We start from the raw sequence: 10,682 nt of genomic DNA, 5'->3' as shown, positions 1-10,682 counted from the left end.
TTTTGAAGAAAAGATGGAAATGGAATCCTGGAGGGGTACAAAGGAGGTCTCCCATTATTTCTAATATTTTGTTCTAAAAACAACAGATCCAGGGCAAATTAGGAAAAAACGTTAAGATGTGACAAGCTGGGTTCTAGTCTACTGCTTTTCTGTATGCTTAAGATATTTTAGTTATTCTCGATTTAAATATTCTGTGCTTATTTTAGAAAATACAGAAAGTTTAGAAAAGTCAAAATCCATTATTCACAATCCTATTACTAAGAAGCAGATTTCCTTCCATTCTTTTTTAAATGAATTCTAGATAATTGACTTATACCACTTTATATTAAAAATAACATGATCATAAACTTAGATTCCTCTTACCTTCACTCCATGAACATGAGCTTGACTCAATTGCTGGACAGAACTAAGCAGCTTCTTTCTCTCCCTCAAGGAACTAAAATTATAACAGGATACGCAATCTATCATTATTTTCTTAATAATAATTGCTAGAATATATAATAGTATATAATCAACTCTAGATTATCTACACTAATAGAAAGAGAAGTCAGATAAAAAGGAACAATAACTTAAATTTACTCCTCCTGGAAACTCATTCCTTCCTTTGCTTCTAAGACATGAAACTCTCCCCGTAGGCTTCTGCCCTTCATCTTCTTTCTCTCTTGGTAAACTCAGACTTCAACATCTCCTACCTCTCTACTGAATGCTCAATTTATACTTCAGACTTAGTTAAAACCTAACTGCCGTCAACATATTTACTCACAATCCCGAATTTACACGGCTTATTTCAGTGAAAACTCAAGATAGCACTCTTTGAAATAGAGCATAATGGTAATGAAAACGGACTTTTGAATCAGACAAAACTGGCTCACATCTGCCCATGGAATCTATAAGTGACCTTGGAAAAGTCATTTAACCTTGTTTGGTACGCTGATGTTCTCATCTGTAGCTTAGGGATAATACCATCTACCTCACAGGGCTGGAGAGGGATTCAACAGTGTGCTTGGCGCTGGGGTTACCGTACTCAGTTCTTGCCCTCAAGAACTATAAGAGAATTTTAACTATGACTACAGGTAATACAGAAATTAGTACTGATCATAAATTCAATATTTACCTATCAGCAGTGTTTTAACTACAAGAATCTAGGAGTTTATTAGTATAACCAAGTGGTGAATATGTAAACAAAGTTATCTAAACTGGCCAGAGATGTTATATACGGGAAGACTACATTTATTTAACAAACTGAGCCTTTGTTAACTTTCAGAGAGAGGTAACTACTGTTTAGTGCAATTAAATCAAATGCAAATGTCTAGGATACAATGAAAGCCTTGGAAACGCAGGACAATATAAAACTCCTTGGCAGGGGTAATTAGTCACATCCATCAGTCCATGAATGGACTATTTTATTGATTACAGGGGTGGGCTGCAAAAGTCCAAGTCTGACTTATGAGCACCAGGTTATGACTTATGCATGAATCAAATATATATGAAGGTTTTAGCTTTATTCATACCCATCTTCCTTTGTTAGTAATCCCTCATAAGGGTCCAGTTTTGAGAAAGAATAGGAATTACACAGCTCAAAATCCTCTCATTCATCATTCTGTTTCATTCACACTTACTAATTGGTCCCGGCACGTCAGCATGGCTGAGCGTCAACAGAAGCAGCAATCAAGGCATTTGCCTTACTGATCCACTAGCTAGTCAGATTGAAAAATACATCTTTTGCTAAAAGTCCTAGACACACTTGGAGTCAGAAGCACAACAATTGGCTTCTATGTTGTACCCTGAGACCTATGGTGACTACAAAATCTAAGAATGATTTTTCTGGGATGTATAGAAGCATTATTACAGCTGATAAATCATTAAAGCAGCATACCTGTGTTTTACTTTCCCCTATCCTCCTCATCAGTTTGATATAAGAAGCACAGGTAAAAGGCCAGGTTTGGAGGACTTATAAATGAGCTGTAACTGACTCAAGTTTAGTTGCATAGTCAAGCATAATCAGGAGTCACAGCATAAAATAATACCAAACCTAAACCAGCCTCACTCACTGCCCAGTATTTTCCTGAACTGATACTCGGTAGTCATCAATTAATTAAAAGACTAAAAGAAACTATTCAATTGATTAAACTATTAACGGATTAAAGTGATTTCTTTATGACTCACCACCTAAAACCTTGAGGTTTTTTTTCTCTTTTGTTTGGCAAAGGCTATGGCAAAATAAATACTGTAAACCAAGATTTACAGTAGTCATGGGCCAGGATAGTTAGACTCTAATAAGATTTAATTTCTGTATTTTATCATTTCTGAAATTGAATGTTTCTTATACCTGATGTGCATGTTTAATGTGACAATGTTTCTTATTTCCTAGAAAAACCTTTTAAATCAACAGTTGATCCTAAAGTTGAAGAAATGTAAGTCTAAATTGGATTCCCCCTAGAAAGCAGGGTCTAGGACAAGAGCTTGCATAAAGGTAATTTATTTAGGATGTGAATCCTGGGAAGAGGAGTGGGGTACTACGCAAGGTGAAATAAGAAACGAGGAAAGACAAAGTACAAGGGTACATTAGTAAGTTGGTTGCACTGGTACCACCGCGAACAACTTCAGCTGATCTCACTGAGATCCGCAAAGGTACATCTGTCCCACAGAACTTCATCATGAGGAAATGAAATGTTCTGTACCGGTTCTGTCCAACGCAGTAGCCAGAAGCCGTAAGGGGCTATTGAGCACTTGAAATATGGCTAACGTAACGGAAGAATTGACATTTTAATTTAGTTTAATTTTAAATGAACTTAAACATGTAAAGTTAGTGGCTGCTGTATAGGAAAACAGCTTTGAGGAGTCCTGCAGAATCCATCTCAGAGTTATGAGGCGGTCACAAAAGGTGAACCATATAGTGTTCCTTTTGGAATTTTGTCTATTTTGTTCACTCATGTGTCCCAAGTTCCTGGAAGAGTGCTTACCACAGGGGGAGCCCTCTATAAATATTTTTTGAATAAATCAATAATATTTGGGTCCACAAAGTACATGGTTCCCTTTAAAAGACTCTATTAGAACAAATTCCATTCAATTAAATAGTGAGCAACTATTATACACACAAAAATTGGTAGTAAGGGGGCCTGTGAAGGGGCTGAAATGTGATTATCCAAGAGGCAAGATGAAGTCCCTGAACATTCTGATCCAAAGGACATTTATTAAAAGTCAGTCAAAAGTGATCTTGTTTTCACAATCTACTTCCATTATCAATTACTAACCAACAGTACATGAATTCAGTATAATCCTTTGTTTTGATTCTTTGGTTACTGTTACCACAAACATGCAACTAAGTGGAATTCCAGGAGAAAAGACCATATTTCACCACTGCTGCCAATTCTCTAAAAGAAACAGTATTCATCTTAAGGAATATTTAAATATTGCATCATCCTCTGAGATCTTTAAGGGGACTCACACTAATCCAGACCCTAGAACCTCCAACCATACATAAGGATCTCTACCAATATAATTTATTAAGGGCTTCTCATGTGCTAATCACTTGATGTACATTGTCTCATTATTATTATCCATTTCACAGGTACAGAAATCGAGGGTTAAATAACTTGTCCCAAATCATACAACTAAAAAGTGTCAAAATACTTTGAAGAATGTCTTTAAATCCAACAGCTGGGATACATTCCAGTCTTGATAGCTTTAGACCTAGAAATATGTTCAAGAGAGGGTGGGAGCCTTGATTTTTCTTGCCAACATTTTTTCCCCTATCAGTTTCTTATATATTTTCTGGCATGTATAATTCAATTATTCTGAACTTGAGAGTAAAAAGTTAGCCACTACCAACTTCATGAAGGCTTGTCAGCAAAATTTTTTACAATAGGACTCATTAGTAATATTAAACATAGGATCTACACAGCAAAAACAACTGTGTTAACCAGCAAGGAGGAAGTGGGCTGTTTCAAAACACTTCCTAGATTTAAAATGAGGACAGGACAGTTAATATCAGCAATCTTGGGTTTTGTCCCTCAAAGGAGAATAAAAAGGTCACAAGTGTGCGTGGCTACAATGTGAATTTTATCATTCTTACCCCACTCCAAGCTTTTCAAGAAGAGACTCATCAAGATAGGGCAGTAATGAACCTGTGATTTTCTTTTCTATGGAAGAAAAGGGAGAAAGAGATTATTTCAATAGTTATGCTTTTCGATTTCTTTCCATTTGAATCCACCAGAATTTACTCAGATCAACTGCGTGCACCCACTATAGACAATGGACAGCACCAAATACCACTTTTCTGATTTTCCACTAGGAATGTCTTAATTTTAATTAGACAACTATATCAAGAGGTTTTTTTGGATAAATCAGGTGAAAATTTTTTAATCACTTGGGTAAATTATTTGCAAGGAAGTCCAGTTGCAAAACCGGCGCTTCCTCCTAAAGCAGGTGGGATTTGGGGAGAGGGTAGGGAGTCTTCTTAGAACACTCAGGTCAAAACCACAGCCTGAGCAGGTCCCAAAGTGCTGATTTAGTTCTAAACCTCTAAGTAAAGCACACACTACTCTGAGCTTTTTTTTTCCCCTTAATTTTTTATTGGGGAACAGCATATTTCTCCAGGGCCCAGCTCCAAGTCGTCCTTCAGGCTAGTTGTGGAGGGCGCAGCTCAGCTCCAAGTCCAGTCGCTGTTTTCCATCTTTAGTTGCAGGGGGCGCAGCCCACCATCCATGCGGGAACCCACAACCTTGTTGAGAGATTGCATTCTAACCAACTGAGCCATCCGGCCGCCCCAACCTACATCATTTTTAATGGCTGTCTTGTGTTCTACAATATAGATGTACCATAATATATTTAATCATTTTCTTCTGAGCTTTATGTTCTTCACCTCTAGAATGAGTATTACTGAACCTATGTCATAGAGCTATAGAGTTGTTGTAAAGATTTTATAAAATATGTCAAATGCATAAAATAGTACTTCACACACAGTAAACACTCAATAAATGTTAGCCATCATTATTATTTACCACTATTCCTGATGGATACTTAGATCATTTCTACTTTTTTTGCTATTTATAACCAATGGTTAAAAGAATAATCTTGAGTACGTTTCTTTGGACACCTGTAAAATTATATCCGCAAATTTTTATAAGTGAAATTTCCTATAAGTAAAAAGGCATTGCCAAACTCTCCATGGTTGAGCCAATGACATTTGCATCAACTTTACTGAGTTACCCATTTCTCCTATTATCAATCATTAAATATTTTCCAATCTAAATTTAAAAATCAGTATTTTTAAAAAATTACTCTTGAGACTGAATGTCTTTTTCTGTATTTAACACTGGCTGATTGTCAATTGTTTGCTCCTGTGTTTTGCTCATTTTTCTGTTTTTGTTTTTGTTTTCCTCTTGCTCTGAGTTGATTTTATAACTTTGGTTATGCTCTCCAATATTTTTTTTTAATTGGTTTGTTTGTTCTCCTATTGTTGAGGGGAATCCAATGGTTTTTGATGAGAACACTTGTTAAGGTATGAATTCTGGCATGAATTGTGGAGTCCACAGACCTAACCTTAAAATCCAGCTCAGATTTTTTTCTAGCTGTGTGACCTCTGGCAAGTTACTTAACATCTTTGGATCTCAATCACATCATCTGTAAAAAAATATGGATTATGGTCTCTAAATTTCAGGGTTCCTGTGAGATTGTATTCCATGAGGAAAGGGACTCAGCACCTTGTGCTTAGTTTTGTCAAATAAAAACAAATCTGGGCTTAGATGGGGGAGACTTTAATTAGAAATGCTGTAATAGGGAGAGTACTCCAATCTCAGACATCCACAAACGGCTCTAAATCAAACTGAAAAAGGTGTTGTTTTTTGTACAAAGGGAAAGCAATCTCAAAGGGGTCTGATAGGACAGTGTCCTGTGTGGTCTGCTGATTCCCAGGAGAAAATGATCAGGGGGCATGTTCCACTTTTTTATTTAGTATTTGCTCAGTTTTCGAGGCAAGCAAGAGTTGAGGGGCCTACAGGAGAGAGAGAAGCCTGACTAAAGTGTGGTCAAGACAAAGCAGGCAGTCAGAAATGAGCCACTGGTCAGTTTTTACCAACGACAAGCATGCAGTGTCTTCTATTAACATCAGACTGTGGGCTCAAGAGAACAGATCATTCTGAAGGCTGATGAGTTAACACCTGCAGAACACTACTGAAACAGAGAGCCAATCACGTTTAGGAGACAGAACATATAAAACTACTTCATCCCCACCTGTGGCTCTTCAAAAAAAATTTCCATCCCAGCCGTGGAGGAAAATAAAAGGGGGAAAGGGAAAAAAGAAAAGTACAATTTCTATACCCATCAAGTTATCTTGAAGTCTTGAACCACTCAAGTTCCTCACACCTGACTCCCCCATCCTAGGCAAACAGGGCTCCCCTCAACAACTGCAAAAGTTTACAGAATATGCAAATCACACCAATCTTCCTATTGAACACCTCGGAGGACAAGGCAGGGTACGTTTCACACCCATTATGGGAATCTGAGTAGAGTTCAAGTGACCAGTAAAGTCACTTGAAACTCACAACCTGCACCACTTCCCCATATGAGGGGGCCAAGCTATGGGCTGCTGGGAATTCAGTGGTCAACTGAACAACCCCCGTGTCCAGATTTAGAAAAAGACAGTGTTTTTGGACAAGAAAACATGGTGGCTACCAAGCTCTCCTGGTCCAGTGAAGAAACATGGATTGAGCCCTAACGCGGGATGCCATGGTTGGCCAAGAAGATTTAGGAGGAAACCAACATGTTTCTTCTTCTCTTTTAGGAAATCCCCAAGTTTCGGGAAAAGGAGGGTAGGTTTGTGGAGGAAACAGAAACTTTTCAGCCTCAAAACATCCTTGAACATGGCAAGTGTTCAAGGAGCTGCTGTAGCACAGGCGAGGCTGCATGACAGCAACCCTCCCCCCAAAATCTGGGGAAAACGTTCTTCTACCTAAAAGAGGGCCCCGAGTCTCGCCTGTCCAGCGCTGGGGTGGCAAGTTCCTGAAGAAACCCACCAGATTGCCCCACGCGGGTTCACACTCCCCGAAGCCCAAGCCCAGCGGCCCCCCCGCCATAGATCCACCGCCTCTGGTGTCTCTCGGGTCAGGTCTCCCTTTCCCACCTCAGGCCCCCGTCTCAGGAGGGCTCTTTGCCTCAGGTCATCCCGCCTGGTGCACCCCTCTTCCGCCCCCCGCCCCCCCACACACCTCAGGTCCACCCCTTCTGGTGCCTCCCGCGTCAGGTCTGTCTCGCTTCTCCGTTTTGGGTCCTCTTTGAGGGCCTCTGCTCACTGCCCCAGCGCGCCCTCCCTCAGGCCTGCTGTCCGCGCCTCGGGTCGCAGCCCCTCAGCCCCTCAGCCCTCCAGCCCTGCTACCTCGGATGCGGTCCAGCAGTCCCGGGTCTTTGAAGCCATTGCGCTTTAGAAAGTCGCACACCTGCTCCGAGTCCCAGGTCCTGTGGTCGGAGTGGAGTTCGGGGGCCGGGGACACCTCTCCCGCAACAGCGGAAGGGGTGTTCGGCTGGGTTCCTGGGCTGCCATCACGTCGGGGCCGTTTGGGGGTTCGCTCGGAGTCGGCTCTCTGCATGGCTACACCCAGCGCCCGGCACAGCACAACTCAAGAACCGCGGTGCTTGGATCGCGCGCAGGCGCACTGACAGCCCGACACTGGCGGCGAGTCCGCTCAGCGTTACCAGCCTACTGGCCTCCCGCGCAGGCGCACAGACCGCTCAGACCTTGGGGCCAGACTATTTAGCCACTAAAGGCACCTGGCCCCTGCGCAGGCGCAATGACAGTCCAATGGTCCTAAATCTGGCCCCGGCGTTTACCCGACACTGATCAGCGAGCAGCAGAACAAAGGGTGGTGCTAATAAGGGCGAGAGCGAGGAAAGAGTGTTCTCAGAACCCGTGGACGTCCATCCACCACCGGGAGCAGGGGCTCTTATGGTGAAGTAAGGGTACCTTCCTCCAAACGAGTACCCCAGATTTACTTGTGTTTCATATGCCCTAAACTTAAACCTAAAAGGCCATCAGGCTGCCAGCATCTCCCCAAGTAAGAGAAAAATGGTCAAGAAGCTGAAATGGAAGAACTTGGAATGATTTCAAATCTGATGTGAAAGTGTCTTCTTGCATTTTACAAGTTCTACGGTATTGCTGGGCAGTGAGAGGGCCCCAAGGATGCCTAGCTGTGTATACTTAGCCTATCTTCAGGTTTCCATATAGGAGCTGACTTCAAGCTTCTCTCCAAAAGAATCCTCAACCCCCTCTCCATCCCAACCCCCTGCCCAGAGGAAAGGAACACTACCTGGTGGTAACAGCCTGTGAAAATGGCAGGCATCTCCCCTCACTTTAACCGCTCTGGGGCAGTATCCAAACTTCCCTATAAATCCCGGTCCATGCAATTAACTGGTAAAAGTACTACCACTACTAAAGCCAATACACCTTCCTAGCAACCCAGCCACAGACCCATCTAGGGCATAAAGGATGAATGAGGCAGATAATTATCAAGCAGTATGAACAAGTAGGCCAGTGGTAAGCAAAATGTTCTTAGCAAACACTTAGAGCTTTGCTGTGTGCCAGGCAATGATCTAAGGGATTCACAAATATTTATTCATTTAAGTGTCACGACATTAGGATGTAAGAACTGAGGTACAGAAAAATAAGTAACTTGCCTAAAGTCACTCATGAAGGAAGTCATGAAACCTGGATTCAAACCCAGGCAATCTAGCCTGGTTCCAAAATCCATGTTCTTGCCATCAATTGCTTGTTAATGGCAGTTTCAACATAAAAGTATTTTATATTAATTAACCCAAATTTTTAAATTGCTTCTTTGTCCCATAGACCCATGGGGGAAAGTATAGAGAGGTGTGCTTGCCCTCTATCTGCACAGAAGGGCCAGGCCTACAAAAACACACCCTTAAGCCCCAGAATAATTCGAGGAAAGACAAGATAATTATCAAGATTTGTGAAACCAAAACAAGAGACCATAAATAGCATATGCATGAAAGACTTATATTTGAACTTGCAAATGGCTGGTTTGAAAACTTGTGTTCATAAGACCCGTAGGAAAGCCTGCCCTGACAGCAAGGTTTCCTGGGCAGTAGGTAATAGAAGTAGGGTTTTATGTTTAATCAACTGGGTTTACTCAAAAGCAATTGCTTTTGAGAACTTTACTTTTCTATTTGTTTTTGTTTGTTAAAGATCATAATTTAATGCCATATTTATTATTTTCCCTCTAATCCCCTACTTTCTAGGGGCCATAGATTTGTACAACGTGGTTGATTACTTGCTCAAGGTCACACGGCTGGTAAGTGACAGAATTAAGAGTCAAAGCTGACTCTACAACTTGAACACTTTCCAGTTTTCCACTTCATTTAATTCCACATACAGTCCTGGTGATCCTAATCCATCCAGTCACTCCCCAACCTGGGAACAAATACCTACTAGATACAGGCCCTGTTCTCTGGTCCTACTGATAGAAATGAATGCTTAAGCTCTCCTCTGACCTCACCATGTTAGGACTAGAAGACTGTGAATTCAATTCATTTAAGGCCGTTGCTTAATAACCTTGAACACTCCCAGCGATTCTTCTCTGCCCTTCCCCAACTACCTTCCACCACCCAGATGAGGTAGACAATTTTATTTCTGGCAGCATTAATTTTGTGGTTTCACATCTTTCCACAGCTTCCTCTTCAATCAGTGCTGTTGGTTCTCAATGCCAGCTATCACCATTCCCTGGTCCTTCGTTTACTTCTTCTTCATCCTTTACTGAACCTAACCTCCTCAAGACATGCTTTTTTCCCATCTTCCCAAATTCCAAAGCCAAACCAAAATTCTTAAAAAAAAGAATTTGATTTTTTTTTTTTTAAGAATTCATTTTCTTGTCTCCTACAAATAATGCTCAAGAAAGAAATGTGTGTATCTGCACATGTAGGTCCAAAGATCACCTCCTGGTATGTGCCTCATAAGTCTTTTTCTTTTTTTCTTTTTCCTCATAAGTCTTTTTCTGTTCATAGGTATAGAAACTTATCTCCAGGTCTGGCAAGTCTTTGAAAAAAGGAGACCTTGCAAAATGACAATAGCTACCATATTTGAGAACCTACTATGAGTCAGATATTCTACTTGTGCCTTATTTTATATCCATAATTTCTAATCCTTTTAACAACCTCCTTAGATGGGTATTATACTAGTTGGGCTTATTTGGTCATTAATACATTCATTCATTCAATAAATATTAATATTTACTGGGTGCTTACTAATTTGCCTGGCACATCAATGAGCAAAAGAAACACAAATCCCTTCCCTAGTGAAACTTATATCCTAGTGAGGGGAGACTGGCAGTGAATAATAATATAATTAACAATAATAAACATGTTAGAAGTTGGTGCTATGGACAACATTTTTTTAAAAAAGAGGAGTAGAGGGGAAAAGGGTCACAATTTCAGATAGGGTGGTCATAATAGGCCTTTTATGAAAGTAACATTTAAGCAGAAACTTGAAGGAAATGAAGGAGTCAGCAGTATCTGGAGGAAAACCACTCCAAAGAGAACAAACAGCAAAGGCTTCGAAAGTTTACAGTTTACAATGCAAGGGCTCTGAAGCAAGAGCACGCCCAGAGTTGAGAAACAGCAAGGAGGCCTGGGTGGATGGGCAAAATGAGTAAAGGAGAAAGCGCAAAGAGACG

At 40.9% G+C, this 10,682-nt stretch overlaps 1 protein-coding gene across 1 annotated transcript in view; it reads right to left on the bottom strand.

Annotated features, from left to right (window-relative positions):
• SAMHD1 (SAM and HD domain containing deoxynucleoside triphosphate triphosphohydrolase 1) overlaps window positions 1-7,724 on the bottom strand; it is a 46,818-nt gene extending 39,094 nt beyond the window's left edge. The window contains exons 1-3 of the mRNA XM_019750226.2: window positions 7,376-7,724; window positions 4,076-4,142; window positions 364-436 (exon numbers count right to left, since the gene is read on the bottom strand). Of these exons, the coding sequence (XP_019605785.2) occupies window positions 364-436; window positions 4,076-4,142; window positions 7,376-7,586 (351 nt within the window). The 5' untranslated portion in view covers window positions 7,587-7,724. The remainder of the gene's footprint in view (window positions 1-363; window positions 437-4,075; window positions 4,143-7,375) is intronic.
• Window positions 7,725-10,682: the final 2,958 nt, after the last annotated feature.

The sequence above is a fragment of the Rhinolophus sinicus genome, linkage group LG13, assembly GCF_036562045.2.
Source record: "Rhinolophus sinicus isolate RSC01 linkage group LG13, ASM3656204v1, whole genome shotgun sequence".
Taxonomy (NCBI): domain Eukaryota; kingdom Metazoa; phylum Chordata; class Mammalia; order Chiroptera; family Rhinolophidae; genus Rhinolophus; species Rhinolophus sinicus.
Note: the sequence above shows the minus strand (reverse complement) of the source record. Positions and strands in the feature narration are given on the sequence as shown.